Consider the following 23,162-nt stretch of genomic DNA (forward strand, 5'->3'; position numbering starts at 1 on the left):
AATGTTAACTTCTACCCCTATCTCTTAGGCTCTTAGTAGGTACCTAAAATATTTGTGTGTGTATCAAACATCCATTCCTCATAGTTTTAACATGACTCATTATTTTTCCCTTCCCATTTCAAAACCACAATTTCAGAGTACATAGTTGAAACCCTTATTTAAAATTGTTAAGGCCTTTTGTTTAAGTACTGATGAATTTCTATCTAGCTGTATTTCAGCATTTCATGGTTTTCAATTTCAGTATGTCTACAGAGATATTTAGTGCCATTTTATGGATGTTATGGGCCCATCATTGATATAATAGTATTTATTGATTTTCACCATATCTACTCTAATTCAGATTCTAATGGTACAAACTATTGTACACTACCATGAATAAAGTTTTGAATTTGTCCACATATTACAATTCCAAGCAATTACCTTCTACAGCAGTAGATTGAAAGACCTTGAAACCAGATAATCTCTTTGAATTCCATCAAAAATAAGATTGCCTCCATATTTCAACAGATCATATTGATTATATTGCATATACTGTGTGCCTAAGAACTTCCAGAAGGGCATTTGCCTGTTGCAACAGACACAAAGAATCCTGTGGCATCTTAAAGACTAACAAATTTATTGTGACATAAGCTTTTGTAGACTACTAGACTCTAATCTACATACTTGTCACATAACTCTTTTTACTGTATGCCTACCATTACATCCTACAGACAAGTCTGGATCAAATAGACAGATATATCTATGAACTGTTTAGGTTGACAAGTTTATTTTGTTTATTTTGGGTGGTGGGACTCAATTTTCTGCAAACCACTGAGAGCAACTGCAGACTGCAGCAATCAACAAGTGATAGCCAAGGTTTGTGAATGGACTTCAATTAATCAATGTTTTGGTATAATCAATTGATAATAATTACTTATGCAATGGCAGCACAGTTGTGTAAAGCTTGATAAGGAGATAAGCTTAAATTTGCAGAGATGCTGTAGGAAGACTAAGCTACAGCTGGCTGCTCTATTTACAAACTGAGTTCTAAGCATAACTCAATGGCTTGAACTTAACCTCCCAAACAGTCAAGAGGCAATGTTAGAAAAATCAGTTCATAGTCTGAAATGCATTTAGGCCACAAGCCACAAACCTAACCATTTAAGAATGCTGGTTTTCAGAAAAATAAGGTCAAGCATTAGGCAAGATTAGCAGGGTGCCTTAAGGTAGCTTGCTTAGCAGAGCAGCACAAAGACAGAAGAGATTTACTTTCATTTAGAATCAACAGGGCCTACCAGTCCCTTCATTTTAGCGGGTGATGATCCGCTACCAATTGACAATCAGAAACAGAAAATAAAGTTCTGGGACTTACAAATAATTTTATTGAAATTTAACAAAATTCAACAAATGCACTTCAAGGCAGAGAAACAAACCATAAATATTTTACACATTTGCCTTCAGGGTTCCTATCCGTATGCTATAGGAGCAGGAAGTGTAGTGCTAGTGGGTTCGGGTCTTCTACACAACCACATATGCACAGAAGAGTAATAAAAAAGGAAATAGAACTTTTTGCTTGTTCCAACAATAGTGATAATATATATATTTTATTTACACCAACTTTCACATTATCAGCATCCTGTATAAAGCCGTCTTCCCCGAGCCTGACAACAGCTGCCACTCTCAACAGAAATGGGGCTGCCAGAAAGCACAATGAGAGGGACAGTATCGGTAGGATTATAAAATCCAGGAAGTCTTAACTGCACAGCTACAGTCTCAGTGGGCAAGCCAGCCTTTTAGAGAAATGGATTGAAAGCAGCTGCCAGTAGCTCCAGGGAGTCTGCTACATCTTAGGAGAAATTTCAAGCTAGGCAGAAAGGAAGCTTTCTCTGGGTACGGGCTCCATTTAGGTTCCAGTAGGAGGGAGGTCCCCAGCAGGATGGATATAAGCACTAGAAGTGGTGGGGGAAATGAAAGCCAACATTGCACAGTTCTTTTCTGACCACAGGGTATTTGCTTGCTCAAAACCAAGACAGCTAATGAAATAACATAAATTGGGTATTTTAGGAAATTTCAAACGGTATCACCACCGAGCCTTTCACTCCCAGTATCTCTCATGACTATCAAGTCCCATGTAACAGAGAAAACTCTCTAGTGTGAAGATGCAACAAACAACCCTCACATACAGCAAAGTGCTTCTTCTTGAACTAGCTGTGGGGCAAAACTTCTAAACGGCAGGCTTGATATCTGTTGTCAACTATACTGTTCAAGAATAAGGAAGTCTCCTCCCACTGATTTCAGCCTGAAACTCGTTAAGCACAATAATGCAGAGACAGAGCTTTGCTTTCCAATGAGTGTTGCAAACACACCTCCACCCCCGGGATGCTCTTGTTTTGGTAGTGGACACTCCCTTCCCCAATGAAGGATAAAGATGCCAGCTTCCCATCATTACCCAAACGAGATTCAACTGAAAGATAAGTGACACATGAAGATGGAGGATGGAAATATGACACGGAACCAATGCCAATAGTTTATGCTCTTACCCTTTTATGGTTAACTGTATAGTTCTACACCTGTATAGTAATACACAAGTTCTGCATGGAAGAGAAGCTGCAACTCAGGAAGCCACCGTGCACTAAGGAACAATCCTAACATACAACCCTCGACATACAGTTGAAAGGGTGACAGCGAGGCAAATGTGACAGTCACTGAATAGAGAGCTCAGTCAACATTGCCACTTAAACTCCACCCTGTTTCTAACCTGATTCGTAGTGCTTAAAAAGGATTCCCATGTAGGTGCAGAGATGACACAAACTTATTGATGCTGCTGGCAGGCACAGCTTTGCACCAGCAAATTTAAACTAAACATTGAGGTAGCAAATGCCTGAAGTGCTCAGAAAGGCAATGACATGCTCCGGGAAGGAAAATATGCTGTGCAATGAACCAACTCTTACAGCTAACTCGCCCACAGTTCGGTTTTAAAGCTTTATATAAATTCTGAGAGTTGGCAGAAAAGGCAGGCAGGCAGGCAGGCATTGCATATGAAACTGTCTTCAAAAGATAAAGAGTGCCTCTGACAGGGTTTTGCCTGTTCAGTTTTCAGCAGCAGGTAGCTCTAAATCTTAGAAGCAAAAACTTGGGAAGGAGAGGCAGGTGTACCACTTCAAGTCAAGTTTGGGAAGTGGCCCTATAAACCAAACATTTCACATTCATACATTGGGGAAAAGGGTAGAGCCCTCCCAAAACACATAGCCTTCCTTTAAAGTGTGCTGCACTCTCCCATATCAGGCAATACCTGGCCCAGTCCAAAGAGTCAAGGAGACTGTCAAAGGAAGATCACAGTACATTATTGTTTTGTTTCGTTTTCCTTTGGAGGAAAGGGGCAGGGGAAGCATACAATCACGTTGGTAAACATTTTGATCAAAGCAACGTAAGTTGCCTTAGTGCCAACAGCAAAACCTAAGGATTAAAAGGACAGTGTTACCTATTTCTGTTTTAATTGAGGGGGGGGGGGAGGGAGAGAAATGTCAGCAGTAAGAATGGAGTGAGGAGGGAAATGGCAATCTGCCTTGCACTCTCCATTTTTACTCAGAGTAGACCCACTGAAATTAATTACCATGACCAATTCACCATGGTCTATTAATTTTAATGGGAATACTCCCATGTAAAAGCCAGTTGAATACAACCCAGTCACAAGATGCAGATTCACAAGAAGGAAGTCTGCTTTGGAATGAAACCAGAACCTGTCGACAAACGCCTTCTAAGAGGTGGCCTGTTTGGTAAGGCTCCACAGGAAAACTGCAAGCTCAGATGCTGCCGCCGCTGCCAACAGCCTCTACTGATGTGCCACAGCATAGGAAGAAGTCAGTGGAATTTTCCAAGCAGTGAAGTTGAAAAAGACACTGCCTGCAAAGGAAATAGTGCAACTCACTAGGAAGATATTAGAGAGAGGGGGAGCAAGGCTTGCACATCAGTCTGTTTCAATAGGGAACCCTGCCTTGGACAACTCTGTTATCATCCTCCACCCCTCCAAGTACAGTACAGCATTAGGTTATTCAGTTATGTTACGTTGAGGAAAGGGGTGGAGAAGCACAAGCCGCTTAGTGCTCACCTTTACTCTCATATACAGCATATAAACCGAAACTTCGTTGTCAGCATTTAAAGAATACTGATGGGGAACTCAGAAAGCAGGCCACCTGGTCAGAAAAAGGTGCAGGTCGGTTCTCCGTGGTCTCAAGACACTTGAAATCTGCTGCCACCTAAGGCTGATAATGGGATTTTACTCAATTCAGCAAGGGGGATTTTTTTTTCAGGAGGTCACTAAACAAGGCCAAACATCTCACGTGACACAGGTCCTACCAACACACATCCCTAGCCAATGCTATTCCTGGTTATACGATCCCATGATGCCGTCAGTGCCGTAGCCGTTGCCGCCTCATCCTAGCAGACAAGCTTCAAAGCTAACCATGCGTCTGTGCTCTTGATCCATCACTCTGAAGGGAGACGTGGCTGCCTAGCTTGGTTTACGTGAGGTACAGTAAAACTGGGCAGGTAAGGTGCCTTGATAGCACACACTGACAGTTCACACTGCCCTCCATGGCTCAGACCTCACAGATGATAACAGGGAAGTCCACATGTATCCGAGGGTGCTCCAGTTTCACTATGCCCTGTAAAGAGAAAGATGCAACAAGGATGAGATAATGCCACTTGGAAATCAGGCTAAAAATGATGTGGAATAAAGGGACATGGTGCCAGTCGAGTTAATACAGTTCCTTGCTTAATGACTTCTGGCCCAAAAGCCATACCAAAGCAACTGGGCTATTTGTGTTAGGTCATGGGTATGAACTCTATCTAGAAACTAGACAGGAACAAATTGAGATAAAGGATCAGAAAACTGCATGAGCTGGAAATGTACGGCCAGTTACTTCAATACCTCAAGGACCGTCTCCCTCCATATGAACTGACCTGGACCCTGCAATCATCACCTGAGGTTTTCTTTGTGTGCTCCCTCCACAAAGGGGCTCAGAGGGCAGCAACATGAGAATGCAGCCTTTTCTACAGTGGCTCCCCATTTTTGGAATGCTCTCCCTGGGAAGGTTCACCTGGCACCTTCAATACATATCTTCAGTCGCCAGGCAAAAACATTTCTCTTTAAGCAGGCCTTTGGCCAATTAAACATTCTATGGCCTTTTAAATGTGTTTGTGAGAAGGAAGTTAATGTTTTTTGTTTTATTAGGTATTTATGTTCAACTCTTGCACACCATGCCATTTTCCAATGGAAGCTCCTTCCCACTGTAAAGTTATTATAGGTTTTGTTCTATAGGTTTTGTTCTTATAGGTTTTGTTCTATAGGTTAAACAGCAACTGGGGAGGGGGGGAAGAGGAGAGATTTGAACAGAAAAGGGTTCAGGGGAGATTTTTTAATACCCCTCCCCCTTCTCAGAATCATGGCATTTACTCAATTTAACCTGCCATCAATCATCTTTCACGCTGCCATCTACTTTGGCCTTAAGTAATTCAGATGTTTTCCATTCTTGCTGAATGCTAATGGAATAGAGAAAGTCGCCAAGCTTCCAATGGACTAGAAAGTAAACTCATTGATTAAAGCAAGGCTAATAAAGTGAGTTTATATGAATTTGGCCAAGTGAAAAACCTTGGATAATCACATCTTGGATTCATAAATGGAGATACTAACAAGCTTCATATATCTGCCTTGTCCCTCCATATGCACAAGCAGCCAAACAAGCCAAGAAGCTGCAGTAAACCGTAGCTTACAGATAGGTCAGGAGATGAAGGTTGAAAGTTGGCTTCACTGGAAACCATTAATCAACACTTCCCAGTTTGGACATTTAACAGGAAGCTATGTTTAACAATGGCCTGCTGGCTTGTTTGCCTCCTTGAGTGAAGGAGGAACAAAGCAGATATGTGCAAACATGCAAATGCTCATTCATATCTCAATTTTTAAGTCAAGATGTGGTAATCTAGGACACGCTGGCTTCATTCAGATTCTTCCAGCAATAAACTGATTGGAAGGTATGCTACCTCCAAGTACTGCCTCATAAAACTAACTGGTCATGCATTAGTGGTATTTGACAAACTTGGTCCAGCACTTCTCAAGAGAATTATATGCCACAAGCAATATTGAGAGCCACAGCGCAGAAGTGAAAATATTTCATCACTACTTTTACTTGAAAAATGGCAAATACAAGATGTTATGGAAGCCTCTAGAAGTCCATAATATAAAAGCATTAGCAAAGAACATTCCCACCCCCCATGATGCTTATAGAAACAGTAGCCACAGGAAGGTTTTTATAGTTAATGGCTATAAATAGCACCAGATAACCAGACTTGTACTTTCGATTGAACTATATGCATACCCCATGTTCCCTGGTGTGCTAGTTACAAGACAGAATCAAGCTGGTCAATGGGTCCACAATCAGGACGGACAGAAGAGTAACCTTTTGACAGGGCAAAATCAAACCCAGGTTATGACAGCCATAACTGACCCTCCACACTTCCCATGCTTAGGTACATCTACAGTGAAGATTTTACACTTACTTCTATACAAACAGTTACCTTTTTCCTTATCTTCAGGATTGTAGTGCTCAACAAAAGGTGTCAGAAGCTCTTGAGATAGGCACAGAATCATAGAACTGAAGAGTTGGAAGGGACCCCGAGGGTCATCTAGTCCAACCCCCTGCAATGCAGGAATCTCAACTAAAGCATCCAAGACAGATGACCATCCAATTTCTGCTTTAAAACCTCCAAGGAAGCAGTGTCCACATACAGGACAGACAACAGAAGAACAAGCCTTCTTTATCCTTCTCTTCTCAAGTGCTGGATCATCATTAAGAGTTTCATTCAAGTGAGCCCAGAACCAACAGAACTTTACACATCATGTTTCCAGCATGAAATTCTACCATATACCAACCAGTGTCATCTACAATTTTACCAAGTCATCACAAGCATCACATTATTTTCTGACTAAAATTTGAGGCAGCGCTGCCTTGCCTTCTCTATAATGATAGGGAACCTTGTGACTCCCAAGAATCTGAATTTTTGTTGTTGATGCAAAACACTGTCCATTACAACTGCAGCTTTCTTATCCACTAGTAGCTGTTATTTTCTCCTCTGCTCATTTACACAGCTATAGTCACCAGTATTTTGCACTGATTTTAACCAGAAGCAGTTCCACAAGCCTCCCAACACATCAGTTCATGTTCAGTAAGGCTTGCCTTTTTAGCCTCCTCTCATTTTCACTGTAAACTGATCGGGCAAACTCTACCCATGATTTCAGCAGGGGCTGAGACTCAATGAGCTACTTTAGACATACCCAATGAAATGTTTGATTTTTCCTCTTCCAACAGCAGATACTCCCTCAAGCCATTTGAAACACAAATTCAAACTCTTGGGACCACAGTGCACAGTTCCATGGATCTAGGCCATGGGTGTTTACTACTATGGAGGGATTTTACAAGAACAACATTCGTACCTAACAGCAGTATTAATATCTATTTGGGCCACCTACACAGGTGTGGATGTACAGTAATTCATCCTAAGAATTAGTGCCCCAAGGTTGTGGAACTGCTTCCCTAAGGAAGCATGGAGATGCTCTCTCTTCTCCTAAATCCAGACAGGGTACAAATTTCACCTACGTTGCAAATCATATGCCTGCTAATTTATGCCATGATATGTAATCTTATTATTAAAAACTCGGATTGCTTTGTCTTAAATTACTTTGGTTCAATATGACTAATGTATTTGATCTAAGCTGACATGAGGTTGCAAAACAGCAGGATAAAATCATTTCAAACAATAATGAAATATTTATTATGTTCCCATCATTCATTACGAAATCCTCAATAACCCAATATAGAATGTTATGAAAGTGCTCATATTTACTACGATCCAGTTCCAGAAATGAGGCATCTGGGTCTTTTATCACTAGCTCAAAAGACAGAAATTCAAAGTGGCTGATGTTCTTTCAAGAATGTGACAGTTGCTGCATACAGGAACTTGAACAAGCATTTTAAAATTAGGTTGTTTTGTCACCATTAAAAAAAAAAATCCCAGGGAAGGTTGACAAAGACTCCTAGAACTGCATCTGTAGTGATTTCAAGATGGCCAATACAGACACAACCATTGTTGCTGGACACGATGAAGGCTGGTACTGGTGTCCCCACAAACATCAAATCCAGTATTTCAGAAGACAATACAGTGGTACCTTGGGTTAAGAACTTAATTCATTCTGGAGGTCCGTTCTCAACCTGAAACTATTCATAACCTGAGGTACCACTTTAGCTAATGGGGCCTCCCGCTGCCGCTGTGCAATTTCTGTTCTCATCCTGAAGCAAAGTTCTTAACCCAAGGTACTATTTCTGGGTTAGCGGAGTCTGTAACCTGAAGCGTCTGTAACCCGAGGTACTACTGTACTATAAAGCTGGCATTGGCCACACTGGCAGGGGCTGATGGGAGTTGGAGTCCAACATCTGGAGGGCCTAAAGCCCCCCCCCCACTCCACCCCTGCTGTAGACTAATGCAGTGGTACCTCGGGCTAAGAACTTAATTCATTCTGGAGGTCCGTTCTTAACCTGAAACTTTTCTTAACCTGAAGCACCACTTTAGCTAATGGGGCCTCCTGCTGCCGCCGCGCTGCCAGAGCACGATTTCTGTTCTCATCCTGAAGCAAAGTTCTTAACCCAAGGTACTATTTCTGGGTTAGCGGAGTCTGTAACCTGAAGCGTCTGTAACCCGTGGTACTACTGTACTATAAAGCTGGCAAGGTAGAAAACCACTTCTATGAAAATTCAAAGGAATCACATGGGAATGACCAACGTGTGGGCCTCCAGATTTCTACGGCTCCCATCATGCCTGACCAGTGGTTACACTGGCTGGGGTTGATGGGAATCCAGAAATAGCTGGAAGACAGCAGGTTAGCTACCCTTGGTATAAACTCAGAGACTCTCTTGTTGCTCAGTATCCTCAAGTGTTAGCTTGAAACCACTTTGCAACAGCTCCCTTTTACTTCTGATTGTGTTACCTGAGGTATCAGGTTCTTGTGGATTCTTTTCAGCTTGGCACGCTTTCTCCCATTTTTGGTGACTATTGTCTCCTCATAAAACTCATGGGCAAGGTCACCATCCTCATCGTAATACATAGAGCTGCGAAGAAATGAAAAACATTTAGAAAAAGCTTCAGACAGAAGAAGCAAAAGCAGCTGCTTTTCAAATCTGCGACTAAGAGCTAGTAGCAAGCCAGCTAGCTGGCAGCTGTTGCTGCCACCCATTTGCTAGCTCCTCATCCCTTGCACTACAGTAAGGAGAAGGTTAATTGTCAGGGGAAATTCTGCACGGCGGTTGCCTAAAATGAGCAGAAACCATACTACTACTAATCAACCTACTCTCCCAACCAGTATTACCACAGGTCGCTCACTCTTGCACTAATAGTTTACACAGAACAAATTAACTTTTCCACAAAACTCATAGTAAATGTTGTCCCATCAAACAGATGGCGATTCTTGAGATCATATTCCATCCCAGTAATAACATAAAAAGCTGTGTTCTATCAAGTCGGACCATCTAGCTCAATATTATCTACAATGGCGGGCATCAACTTTCCAAGGCTTCTGGTAGAGATCTTTCCCAGCCCTACTTGGAGATCTTAGGAATTGACTCTGGGTCCTTCTGTATGCAAAACAGATGCTCTAACACAGTAACATTTCAAAGTATGTGCAGACACATATTGAAGACTACCTTACAAACCTGACTAATTTTTGCCAAGAGTAAAAAGAAAAACACTTGGTGGAACTATTGAAGTGACAAGATGTCAGATTCTCCTCAGGGAGAGAGCATTTGATTTAAAACAAGTTTATAGCATGGCAAAACCAAAGTGTAGAAAAGTGTCATGGTTGCACTTAAGCACAATGGGCATTTAACTAGAATTAATCATAATTAATCATAATGATTGATTTCTTAACATATTTATTGGAGGTAAGATGCTGACAGGATTGGATAATCACTCCTGCTACATAAATGCCAACAGCTCCAAGAATCATAGAATCATAGAGTTGGAAGAGACCACAAGGGCCATCGAGTCCAACCCCCTGCCAAGCAGGAAACACCATCAGAGCACTCCTGACATATGGTTGTCAAGCCTCTGCTTAAAGACCTCCAAAGAAGGAGACTCCACCACACTCCTTGGCAGCAAATTCCACTGTCGAACAGCTCTTACTGTCAGGAAGTTCTTCCTAATGTTTAGGTGGAATCTTTTTTCTTGTAGTTTGGAACCATTGCTCCGTGTCCGCTTCTCTGGAGCAGCAGAAAACAACCTTTCTCCCTCCTCTATGTGACATCCTTTTATATATTTGAACATGGCTATCATATCACCCCTTAACCTCCTCTTCTCCAGGCTAAACATGCCCAGCTCCCTTAGCCGTTCTTCATAAGGCATCGTTTCCAGGCCTTTGACCATTTTGGTTGCCCTCCTCTGGACACGTTCCAGTTTGTCAGTGTCCTTCTTGAACTGTGGTGCCCAGAACTGGACACAGTACTCCAGGTGAGGTCTGACCAGAGCAGAATACAGTGGCACTATTACTTCCCTTGATCTAGCTCCTGACCAACAACAGAATGTTTAAAACGGTATTTCTGCCACTTTTAAACAACTGCCCAAAGCTTATGAAATTGGAATTCTGTCAAGTCTAAATTTAAACATTCCTCACTAACATACTCAACTACTTCAGCAAAGCAGTGTTCAGAATTCAGTAACTTCTTTTCTTTGCTGTGTTGCCACATTCATAGCAGACTGTATGAAAATCCACAGGAATTCTCAGGATACATTGGGGGGAGGGGAATGAGAAAAGAGAAAATAGCAAGAATGTGCAACTCAAAATGAAAATGACACCTTTGCTTCCATGATATAGAAATTTTGCAGCCACTCTGCCAACAAAGGCATTTGATTCAACATCTGGCCAGTTGCCTAGCTAGTATGGAAATACAGATGCCAGTCATTACTTTGGAAGAAGGCAGGCATTCTGGCACAGCTGAAAATTTACTAATTTAAGAGCTGGCAAGGGAACAATAGTGCAAAAGGACCTAATGGAGGCACTATTTCCCAGCCACTAGAATGTGCTTGTCACATTTCTTGCTATGCTAGTGACTTTACAAGCTCGGAATAAATCTAGGCTTATCCCCACAAACTGGTCCAAAAAACTTTCTAAATTTCTCAAAAAACACCTAGGTGGTTTTACAGAATGGTCTGTTGTTGCCAAATACTTCAGGCTGCAATTCAACATCTACATAAAAACAGTATCAGCTGAACTTTGGAGCAAAGAGGTGCTATAAACCAAATGTCAGGCAACAAGGAAAACAGAGCGTTAGACAGTCTTATCTAAATCCAGGAGGCATGCACAAGGAGATACCCCCCACGATTAGAGGCAGTATGCCTGGAAGTCAATATTCAGTAGCTGAACATTGCCCCTACCTCTATGAAACCTCTTTGCACCATGATGGCGTGCAGAAAACAAAATCTCGCCCTTTGCCCGGCAAACTCTTCGGGCACCACAACCTTAGAGAGACCAGCAGAAGGCCGGCAGAGTCCTTTAACTACCGAACTTGCAACCTGCGCCCACGAGGCTTTCTGCAAGGGGGAGGGAGAGAGCGAGGAGGAAGACTCCGGCACCGCTGCGGGTGGGGGGAGCTGCAAGCGGCACATGAACTTGTGTTGGGGACCCATGGGCGCAAGGGAGGCTTCAGAAAGCGGCCCCAGAAGCGCCAGGCGGAGCCTCTCCCGCGGGAAAGAAAAGCCTGCTTCCTCTGGCATAAGGTCAGCGCCGCATCTCCGTCCACTGGAGGAGGCAGAGCCTCGGATGGGGCGGCCGCAAGGGGAAGGAACCAGCCTGGCCAGTCCCTGCGTCGCAGCGGGGTCAGGGGTTAGGAAAGCGGACGAGCACCGGGGAGGGTTGAGATGGAGCCCTGCCGCCGCCTCTGCAAGGTCTACGGGCCGGTCAGGGCGACCTCCCTCCCTCGCTTTCCCGCGGCTCCCTCGGCGGCAGCAGCAGTCGGCTTTGCTCTTACCCGCGGCGGGTGAAGACGAAGGGGGTGGCCGAGCAGAGTCCCCGCGCCCGGGCCAGAGCCTGGTCTCCGCCCGGCCCCTCGGAGCCGCCCGGCCCGCCCGAGCCGAAGGGCCAGAGGCCCCGGGACTTGGAGCCGCTGGCGCCCATGGCTCAGAGCGGCCGCATGGCCGGGAAAGGGGAGCGGAGGGAGGGAGGGAGGGAGAGGAGCCTGCCGGTGCCTCCGGGGAGGCTGCTGGCAACGGCACCTTCCCCGCACCGGAAAGCTCCGCCCCTCTCCCGGCTACGCAACTTCCAGGTCCGCCGCCTCCGGAAGTCCGCTTCCAAAAGAAGGTCGAAAGCGCCGCTCTGTAGCGGGGCTGCGGCGCGACGCAACTTCCGCTCCCCTGTGGAGGTGAGAGCGGGCTGCCTGTATAGGCGAGAGTGGGTGGGGGAAGCGGGATCCATGTTCTCAACAGGACGATTGAGACCGACAGCTATTATACTTCCATCAGAATCCAGCGCTCAAAACTACACTTCCGACACACCTCTAAGCAAGTGGCAATAGGATGACTGGCCTCCATTAATGCAAATGCTGCTACAAGCAGACTGATGCAAGTAGCGAGGTCAGTATGTGAACTGGTTTCTAAACAAATTACCTTTCTGGTAAAAATAAACTGTCATTCAAGAAATTCAGATTACCTACATTAAATTATTTTAACAAAGAAATACCCAAATTTGCAATCCTACTTATTTGTAGCTTCAATGGCCTCACTGGTACACTTCCAATTTCTGTTACATTTTTATATATGTTTTTATGCTGCAATGCTGAAAAACCTACCTCAAGTCAACGGGACGTATTCCCAACAAACATGTTAATGAACAGGTGCAGTGTGATGCAGCGTTTGGGGAAAGGTGAAGCAAAAAATTACTTAAAAGTTCATAGCAATTGCATATCCAAGCCAATTTCTATTTCCAGAACAATATAAACTGCATCCATGAAAATATATTTAAGGCTGAGACGTAAACAAAATTATCAGCGGTCTTCCTCTCTCTCTCTCTCCTCAGTTATTAGGGCTGCACTGAAAATCCACCTCTTTTGATCTTCAGGCCAAAAGTATACAGTGATACCTTGGGTTAAGAACTTAATTTGTTCTGGAGGTCTGTTCTTAACCTGAAACTGTTCTTAACCTTAAGCACCACTTTAACTAATGGGGCCTCCCGCTGCTGCTGCACGATTTCTGTTCTCACCCTGAAGCAAAGTTCTTAATCTGAGGTAATATTTCTGGGTTAGCGGAGTCTGTAACCTGAATCGTATGTAACCCGAAGTACCACTGTATTTCAGAGGCACAATGTATCCCTCGTACCCTAAGTTATGCAAAAATTCCTATTCACCGGCATTTTTTCCTTGATTTTTTACATCTCCCCCTCTTACAGTGGGTTGTCAGCTTGATAATATGAACCACCAACCTGAAATGGGAACCACATAATGAACTGGATGTCATTTTGGAAGCAGTAATGCTTTTGAATATCAACCAGCTGCTGGAAACCACAGGAGTCGGGGAAGTACTCTTGAGCACAAATCCTGCTTGTGGGTTTCTCACAGCGATCTGGCTGGCCACTGTCAGAAGATGCTGGACTAGATGGGCCATTGGCCTCATCCAGCAGGCTCCTATGATGTTCATAAGACACTATGTAGCCTGATTTGGCTATCACATCACTAGTAAGGACAAACAAATCCAGTTCAGAATTGTTCTTGAACTGGGTAACTCTTTTAAGTCCTTTTACAGCATACATTTTCCTGTTGTTGAAAACGGAGATGTATTGAAGTGTTTTGTGAGAATCACATGCAAAAGGGCAAAAGGACCCATGCTTTGGCTATAAAAATCTAGTTCACAAGTTATTGGACTGAAAAATAATTTTGCCAGCAGGATGGCGCCCAACCCGCAAGCTTGACAAAGAGCAATCCATTAAGTACAGAGGAACTATATGGCCACAATTTGACAAGGACTGAGGACTTTGCAGCACTGAGGTATGGATGACACTGTCTCTGGTCCTTAGGGAGTCTCTATGATATTCTGGGGTTTATGTGCAGTCTGCTGTGCCTTCAGCAGACCACTTTGGTAGCCAGTGGCCACACCGGATTTTTGTTTTGCAGATGATATTTGTTAAGTACAGTACACTATCCTGCCTAGGCCTGAACTGCAAGGTATGAAAAAGAAAGTTTTGTTGTTTTTTTGAATGTGCCTTTTTATATTTTATCTTATTGTACCTTTGGCTATGAAGTGTTTATAAATCTGCAAAATGAAATAAATAATATGAAATGGCTTGTGGATCCCAATGTACCTGACAACATTATTGGAAGCAGGCACCAAGGCAGTTGTGGGAGATATAAAAGGCTTATTAACCAATAAATACATGGATTTACAGAACTGCATCAACATCTTCTGCATGTGATGTCCTGTGGGGTCTTGAGGGCTCAACAACTCTCTGTTCTAAGGAAGGCATTCTGTTTAGGGGTCACCTATTCTGCTTCAATTCCAGAGCCAATAGTCACCTTAATACAAACTAGAGATGCGGGTGGTGCTGTGGTCTAAACCACTGAGCCTAGGGCTTGCCGATCAGAAGGTCAGCGGTTCGAATCCCCGCGACGGGGTGAGCTCCTGTTGCTCGGTCCCAGCTCCTGTCAACCTAGCAGTTTGAAAGCACGTCAAAATGCAAGTAGATAAATAGGTATCCCTCCGGCAGGAAGGTAAAGGGCATTTCTGTGCGTTGCTCTGGTTTCACCAGAAGTGGCTTACTCAAGCTGGCCACATGACCTGGAAAAACTGTCTGTGGACAAACATCGGCTCCCTTGGCCAGTAAAGCAAGATGAGCGCCGCAACCCCAAGAGTCGATTGCGACTGGACTTAACTGTCAGGGCAGGGGTCCTTTACCTTTTAATACAAACTGCTTCTTGCTTTGAAATATAGTTTGGGTATCAGAAGGGGCAATCAGCAACAGAAAATGTTTTGAAAAATAAGGATTGCATTTTAGAATTCTCTCATTGGCATCTACACAAAACTGAAACCATCCTAGGATGTTGTAATTCAAAGCTGTGGTGGACCCTGATTTGACCCTAATCTATCATATATCTACATTTTGATTTCATACCAACTGTTGGATGTCCTTGTTGAAATCTGAGAGGTGGGTGGCAAAGGGCCAGAGTTAGGAGCACAGAACAGGAGTACAGTCTTAATGGGAGAACTGCATTTTCCACTTATACTTCTCTAGTTTATCGACTGTGGAATGACCTTATTGTCCCAACATGGTAGTAGTTCTCAAACACATATTACACCACGCATTTCTCACCCCTGAATCTTTTATTGAATTGTATACAAGCAGCGCCATTCATAACTTGAGCCCCCAAGGTTTTTAATCCATTGGATTCTCAAGACAGATAACAAGACAGTCCTGATTTGAAAAACTACTCTCCAGAAGGGTCAGCCAAGACTAGGAGGTCCATTTTCCTTTGGATACCTGGTCTGGAGAGTGTTTCAGAGTGTTTCGGACTTTAAAAAGAACAAAACACTTATTGCAGTACAAATACCCCCTCCACCAATGAAGTTCTACTACTACACAGAGAAGGTTTTATTTCCTGCCAGGTCGTGCCCAAGTCAAGGTTGCCTTTCAAGACATACACCAATGCCTCTCATGCATGTCTATGAGAGATTGCAACATATAAAGGAGGGTGGCCAAAGCTATGGTTGCCTTCAGCAGAAGAGAAACCTGAATCCTGATGATGTTACATCCCTGGTTTTCAGATTTTTAATAACTAGAGACTAATAAATTCTGTCTGGGCAATAAAAAGTGTCTCTCTGTTCCTTCTTTCATGGGTTATTTGGGGGTCCTTGATCACTGCTCTTACCATACTATTCTATATTATATTGTTTTTTATAGTCCTTTTTTCTGCGGAATCAACCATAGTCCAAATATTTCTAGATACTATTTGTATTGCAATTATGGTGCATTTTGGTCTGCATGCCCTTTCCTATGTATCAGAAAAATAATCAGGAACTCTACCTTTTCTTTGGGTTCTGCTAATCAGAGTTTCCTTTGGCATTTTTTGATTCTGGTTCAATTACTCTTGAATCCCATTCAGATCCATCTGAGATGGGAGTCAACAGACATTTTCGTCATTGTTTTGTATGACCATAGTCTGAGCAAAGTCTATATAGGCAGGTAGTTCCATTCTGCTAGCAGTCTTACTGTTATATGAATCAGTATCAATCTCGACAAATAAAGACATGATTGAACATATCAGATCAATCCATGGGCCTTCAAAGTTTGATTCTGATAGAAATACAAAAATGGTATTGTGAAGGAAGGTGCTTGCTAAGGCCACCTCCCTTCTTGGGAATACATCAGAATTTGAGGCCACTTTCATTTATTTTGCTTATGTTAAATCTCAAGTGATCTTTACACCAAGCCCACATAAACCTCATTTGGACACACTGTAGGTATAAAAGTGGCATTAGCATCCTGGCACTTTGAAAGTAGCTGCTGTAGCAAGGCTACTCAAATTCTCATCTTCAAACACATCCCACAGGCACTTCCTTACTTCCCCAACTGATCCCATTGCATCATGCATGCAACATCTCTATTAACCACTCACTCCATGGAGAGCACACACACATGCACCAGTCACGGGCTCACAAACCCCTGTTGTCCCTTTCCCACCCTACGCCCCTCCAGAGATACATTCAACCCACACAATCGCAGGATCGCTTCACTCGTAGTCTTCTTGGCTTCACCACTTCTCTGCATCTGGCATCTTATATTTACTGGAGTGCTGGGTCTGGGATGGAGCACCTCGTCAACCTGGTGTGCGGGTGGCCAGAGCTTCTTGCATCTTTTGGCGGCAATGGGAATATTTCTGCAGGATCTGTCGAATATGCTCTTCCTCTTCACGCTGCAAGATACGCAGGAAGTTCTGTAGCTCAGGCATGCTAAAGGCATCCCACTGCAGAAAAATGTGAAAAAGCAAGTAGTGACCACAGTGCTGATGGCACTTGTATTAGTATTACAGTCATGAGCTCAGTGGTACTCCAGGTAGAAGCACAGCTTTACTGGTAAGGAGGGAACCTAGACTTGTGGCAAGAGGTGCAAGGGGTCAATGATGTATGCATGTAGAACAAGGCAAAAAAATAGCCAGAGTGTGTATAAGGGTGGTATATCTGGATTTCACAATGCTCCAAGATTCAAGAACAATACTGAAACAGGACTGCACAGATAACTGGCATTTTCAAGATTTCAGGAAAGATTTTAACCTAAAGTGAGCATTTGTTATTGCAAATGCTAAGACATCCCTATGAACAGTGTAGAACAGATCCTTTTGTAATTCATTCTCCCATGTTATACACTCTTGATCCAGAGAATTAATCAACAGCGTCTATGAGTAGACCAAGAACTATGTTCTACCACATTAATTCCATTATGTGAGATTTTTTCTACCATGAACATTACCTTTAAGAGCTCTGCTCTATAGTCAGTCTTGTTCTACAATTAAGTCCTTGGGTCATTTTCAATGGGGCAATAAAGTGTCATCAAGCCACAATGTTTGAATTTTAAAATCATGCTCTGAATATTCTTTTTTTGCTGAAGGTTCAGCCCTTAACTTAAAAACCCCTCAAGCTCCCATCTATTAGAATGTATCATGTGTCAACATGAAACAAGAACAGATAGCCTGTGTGCTGCTGCTTTTGTTCATAGTTATAAATTAGCAGTAGTTTTTTTTCTGAAATACATTAAATCAAAAGATGTTATGATCCCCAGCATTAATTGGCATCCAGTTCAGCATGTTTGACTTCAAGTTTTTCCAACCATAAAACTCAACTATTTGATTGGTGAAAAGGCTAGAATAATTTAATTCAGTTTAAATGCTATGTTTGAACCAATGCTTTACTCAAAAGGGCTTTTTTTTTACTGGAACGCATGTAAATATTTTAAGAGATGACAAATAGCACATATTGCATCCCCACACCCCCCAATTTTTTAAAAAAGAAAAATAACGTAGCACTGGCAGCTGTTACTAATTTTTGCAAACCCACAGAGCTGTGCACCATGTATGTTCAAGGTACAACTTCCTGACAGAGTACAAATTTGTATTCACTGATTATGTTAAACAATATATTTCTAGAAATGTAATGTTTTATGCAAGAAAAATAATTGTGGGGAAGAAGTTTCTACTCTGCATCACTAGTCAAAGCCAACCACGCAACTGGAACTAGGAGCATGAGTGCCCTTCTTTTATCTACTGAGATAAAGATAAAAGTAAACTTGATAGCAAATATTATAGGCTTTGTCAGTTCCACATAACTTGACATGGAACCTCAGACAAACCATAAACACAAATACTCACATTGACTTCTCCAGTTTCATTTTCCTTCAGGACAAAGCTCAGTGCTTTTTCACTAGGGCCAGCTAGTAGCCGGAGACGCAGGGGCTGCTCCTCATCAGAAAGCTTGCGGAGATATACTGACACACAAGAACATTAGAAGCGGGATTAAATGAAGAACTCAATCACCCTGACTCTGTATAACAGTCACCTGGACAGATCAGACTGGCCATTGTTTAATTTAAGCAGTCTATTTTTTGCCAGCAGAGGGTGCAGTTAATCCACTAGTTTTCAATTTCCATTTCTTTTAGTAAGCAGTGCTGCAGGGAACAGGTCAGGAAAAGAGGATGTACCGTATTTTTCGCCCTATAAGACGCACTTTCCCCCCTCCAAAAATGAAGGGGAAATGTGTGTGCGTCTTATGGGGCGAATGCAGGCTCCTTGGCTTCAGCGATAGCAACGCGAAGCCTCTGAAGCCTGCGCTCCGGAGGCTTCGCGTTGCTTCTGCTGAAGCCAGGAGAGTCTGCTCTTTGAGGCTGGCGGTGGGGGAAAGCAGCGCTTCCCCCATCGCCAGCCCCAGAGGATGGGGGGCAGTGGGAAGGCGTGCGAAGCCTTCCTGCTACTCTCCAACCCGGCTTGGAGGCTGGCGGTGGGGAAAGCAGCGCTTCCCCCATCGCCGGCCCCAGAGGATGGGGGGCAGTGGGAAGGCGCGCAAAGCCTTCCTGCTACTCTCCAACCCGGCTTGGAGGCTGGCGGTGGGGAAAGCCGGCTTTTCCCCAAGGAGGGAGAAGGGACGTACTGGCGGAGTCCGTCCCTTCTCCCTCCTGTGGGCTTTTGCGGGAGATGGGGGAATTCCCCCACCTCCCGCAAAAGCAGGCAAAAGCCGGGCGCTCTTTAAAGCGGCTGTGTAGCTTCTGCTGGCTTTTCTAGGAGGTGGGGGAATTCCCGTAGAAAAGCCCGTAGGAGCCGCGCAGCCTTTAAAGAGCGTGCCGCTCTTGGGGGCTTTTCCCCAAGGAGGGAGAAGGGACTGACTGGCAGTTTCAGTCCCTTCTCCCTCCTGGTCGAAAAGCCCGCAGGAGTCGCAGCGCAGGAGCCCTGTGGGCTTTTCCAGGTGGTGGGGGAATTACGCCACCTCCCGCAAAAGCAGGAAGAAGGTCTTGGAGTAGTGCACAGGCTGCGTGCAGCCTGTCCGCTGCTCCCAGAGCTGCGGGGGGGGGGGTGTCATATTTTTTTCCTTGATTCCCCCCCCCGAAAACCGGTGCGTCCTATAGGGCGAAAAATACGGTAAGGAAGATTCAGCTTTTCTTCCTTCCAGCCTGCCTCAGTCAGCAGCAACATAAAATGATGAGACACACTCTAATACAGACCTATAATTAACAATAATGAGAATACAGTCTTATATAAAGCTTCTCTGCTACATCAGCAGAAACTTCAAAAATGAAGTCAGAACTATATTTAGAATCTTCAGTAGAAAGTGAACAAACTTGCTCCGTATGATTTACAGACTGCTTTCTCTCAACCTCCTCTTATTCTAGGACTAATTGCTAAGATTACATCACTTGGTTTCAGACCATGTATTAATAAATCAGCTTCACAAGTAAGTGCAAAAATTAAGGGCCCACAAAATTTTACTAGCCTCTTTGCTCATTAACACTTATGTTAGTTGTTCACTGCACTCTAACAACCTAAGCAAAGAAATGAACTTCTTCCCATCTGATAAAACCTTCCTTTCCTGGCCAACTGGAACCAATTTATTTGCTGCAGGTTACTAGGCAAGCTGCTGTTTAGAAGTCTGCAATATGTTACATGTTGGCTTCTCAAAAAACTGGGAAGGGGGAGATCAGGTACCTTGGTCATCCTTTTCTGTTCTCTCAAAGAGGGCAAACTTGCGGGGATTGTCAACTACCATGAATTTCTTCAGCAGAGCTTCAATGACCTCACTGGCACGTGTACAAGAAATTAAATGCAGGTGCTTGATTGTGTCCTTGGGTAGGTAGAATGAGGTGCGCCGCTTTACTGCCTGGCTGCGTGAGGAGCACTTCCTGGTGTCCTGGATAGAGGGCGCCTTCTTATTGGCAGGTACCGAGACAGGCCGTATCAGCTTTAATTGCACCTTGATGAAACCAGTGTAGGAACCATCTTTGTTCTGTAGGAGCAGAAGTACAGTAAGCATTGCATGAGGGTCACATGGTTGTAAAAGTAAGAATAAAAACAGGCTACAAGTCAGTGTCTCTGAAGGGCAAAGAAGCCAAAGTTAATTCTTACAAACCTGGGAATGAACAGGGTTTTTCTACAAATACAGGATGCCATCAAAACAGGGATGGAATATGCTTGCGATGATTGCTATACAGTAGTTTTCATTTTAAGGATTACAATGATGGGACAGCAAATGCAGACATAGGCCTCTGAATTTTAGCTACCAAGTTATACAGGTAAAACTGCCAACCTAGCAGTTCAAAAATATACCAGCACAAGTAAATAAATAGGTACTGCTGCGGCTGGAAGGTAAATGATGTTTCCATGAACTCTGGCTTCCGTCACTGTGTCCCATTGTGCCAGAAGTGGTTTAGTCATGCTGGCCACATGACTTGAAAAAACTGTCTGCAGACAAATGCCAGCTCCCTCGGCCTAAAAGTGGAGATGAGCACTGCACCCCATAGTCGAATTCGACTGGACTTAACCATTCCAAGGGTCCTTTACCTTTTAACCTTACTAAGTTATACAAGGGCTAAGAATTATATCTCTCCTGAAACTTACCAAGCTCATGAAGAGGTTGCTGTTGATCTGACTGTTGTATTCTTTTATCCTTTGCTCAATCTCAGTTTGGGACAGAACTGGCTTGTCCCAGTCGATCTGTTCATCCTGCAGAAGAGCAGGTAATCTGGAATTAGTTTTCAATGCAATCCCACAAATATAGTTCATTTCCCTTCATGGCAAGTTAAACGACCATTTGTTTAGATACAAATGATCGAGTAGTGCAGTGGATCAGACCTTGTATAAATTATGGAGGTGGTGTCAAGAGAAACTACAGGTTTCAGGTGAAGCTTTCTACATGCCAGTCCTCACCACTCCTTAGCTTGCTTTGGGGTTGAATGAACTCATTATACCAAGAAACAAAAACTTCCTAATTTCCATTCTCAGCTTTGAATGGTAGATTACAAAATCCTTGTGTGCAAACAAATCATATGTGGGTGTGAGAAGAGGCTGATAATCACATCATGCCTGCTTGGTGTTACACCATCCCAGAAACATGACTGTACATTGGCCCCATGATTAATATGCAACACCCAAGGATCAGAATTCTCTTACCATTAAAAAGGCTACAAAGTAGACTTATGCTGTACCTGCAAACTGCAGCATCTAACCACACCTGAATTCCCAGAAGCTGCAAGAACAGGTATTCAGAACAATAGGGGTTACCAGTGTGGCACACATGTGCCTGCAAGGGCCTTTCTTTGTACCCACTGGGTCCCCTCCTGCACTGAAATGAAGGCATGAAAGAAGTATTCTTACAGACAATGAAACCCCCCTCCTTTGAATAATAGAATGCCGTATCCACTGGCTTTCACAGTATTGCAAAAATAATTTTTGATTTGTGGTAGGACACATAGAGGGTCCTCTGTCATGAGAGAAGCCACCATACAAAAAATCTGCTTCAATACACCAAAAAGGCAACCACCCTTCTTGTGAAGTATTTGCTTTACTAATGCAGAGACCAGGGTTCTCTATTTAGAGCCAAACATCTACCCTCAAACATGCAGAAACGGAAGCAACACCTTTCCAAACATTTACTTCAAACTGAATTATGGAGAATTACATTGAGATACAGTTTCACCTCAAGGATCTAGCTCTACCTCAAATAGGTACTTTGGCATTATGCACCGTGGTGGTAATTCCAAATGGTTTCCACGTAAAGTAAACTCAGTATGGTTTACGTTGCTAATACATGAAACAGGAATCCGACTGAGATTAAAAGGTAATGGGGCTCTCAGAACCAAAAGGATCAACAGAGCCAAGCTTCTTAAGAGACATTAACTCCCAACATTAGTAACTTAATACAGTATAGCCCTCAACCAGCTGAAAGCCAGGAATCTGTGCAATAAAAAGTTTGCTTTAATATGTACATTGTAGCTCCTCTACAGAAGAGAAACTTCCTTCTACAGTACCTCTAGAATTACATGCACAAAATGAGCACCCTTCTACATACACACCCACAACCAGTTTCTCTTTCAGATTTTCAGAAGAAGTGAATTGCTCATGGTTGCATCAGCCTCTTTTCCTGTTGACATCACTCTTTTTGGTGGGGGGAGGGAGATTGTAGGGAATTCCAGATGAGCTCACCAAAAACCAATCAGAAATCTCCAGGGATTACTGGGAACCACTTCCTTTCCCACTGCATGAGTAACCACATGAGCAAAAGGAAATGGGAGAGATCAGCTCCTATTCTCCCAGGGTCTCCTTCACAGAGGAGACCTATGAATAAAGCAATATGCAATCCTCTACACAGTATAAATATAATACAAATCATTTTAGCTGGAGACATGGGAGCCAAGCAATAATAATGCATTTGTGAGTCACTGACAATGTCTGTTATATGACCTTATATACTACTTCTAAAAAAATAAACCAGGACATCTTTTATTGATAAAGATGTATATTTATAAAAATACTGTGAATTAGAAAATGAACACAAACATCAATCACAATAACAAGAAAAGGAAGCATGAAGATAAAATTATCAAAAGCAGTTCTAAGATTTCATCA

The 23,162-nt window shown here is 43.3% G+C and overlaps 2 protein-coding genes across 4 annotated transcripts in view; both read right to left on the bottom strand.

Moving 5' to 3' along the window:
- Positions 1-1,338: 1,338 nt before the first annotated feature.
- TUSC2 (tumor suppressor 2, mitochondrial calcium regulator) lies at positions 1,339-12,338 on the bottom strand. Its single transcript, XM_081850518.1, has 3 exons — positions 12,048-12,338; positions 9,017-9,137; positions 1,339-4,643 (listed from the first exon to the last, which is right to left on the bottom strand). The coding sequence occupies exons 1-3, from the start codon at positions 12,191-12,193 to the stop codon at positions 4,578-4,580; spliced, it is 333 nt and encodes a 110-aa protein (XP_081706644.1). The 5' UTR covers positions 12,194-12,338; the 3' UTR covers positions 1,339-4,577.
- A 3,027-nt stretch (positions 12,339-15,365) lies between these two features.
- RASSF1 (Ras association domain family member 1) overlaps positions 15,366-23,162 on the bottom strand; it is a 32,002-nt gene continuing 24,205 nt past the window's right edge. For all 3 annotated transcript variants that reach the window (XM_081850498.1, XM_081850500.1, XM_081850499.1), the window contains 4 exons: positions 21,156-21,260; positions 20,247-20,544; positions 18,423-18,538; positions 15,366-17,024 (listed from right to left, as the gene is read on the bottom strand). In XM_081850498.1, coding sequence (XP_081706624.1) covers positions 16,878-17,024; positions 18,423-18,538; positions 20,247-20,544; positions 21,156-21,260 — 666 coding nt within the window. In that variant the 3' untranslated portion in view covers positions 15,366-16,877. The remainder of the gene's footprint in view (positions 17,025-18,422; positions 18,539-20,246; positions 20,545-21,155; positions 21,261-23,162) is intronic.

This window comes from Podarcis erhardii, assembly GCF_964252035.2.
Source record: "Podarcis erhardii genome assembly, chromosome: 2".
NCBI lineage: Eukaryota > Metazoa > Chordata > Lepidosauria > Squamata > Lacertidae > Podarcis > Podarcis erhardii.

Excerpts from the sequence above, each read along its gene's own strand:
- TUSC2 (XM_081850518.1), bottom strand. The coding sequence starts at position 12,193 with ATGGGCGCCAGCGGCTCCAAGTCCCGGGGCCTCTGGCCCTTCGGCTCG. Across the intron at positions 9,138-12,047 it reads TTCGTCTTCACCCGCCGCGG|CTCTATGTATTACGATGAGG; the intron begins GTAAGAGCAAAG and ends ATTTCTTCGCAG. Across the intron at positions 4,644-9,016 it reads ACAAGAACCTGATACCTCAG|GGCATAGTGAAACTGGAGCA; the intron begins GTAACACAATCA and ends TTCTCTTTACAG.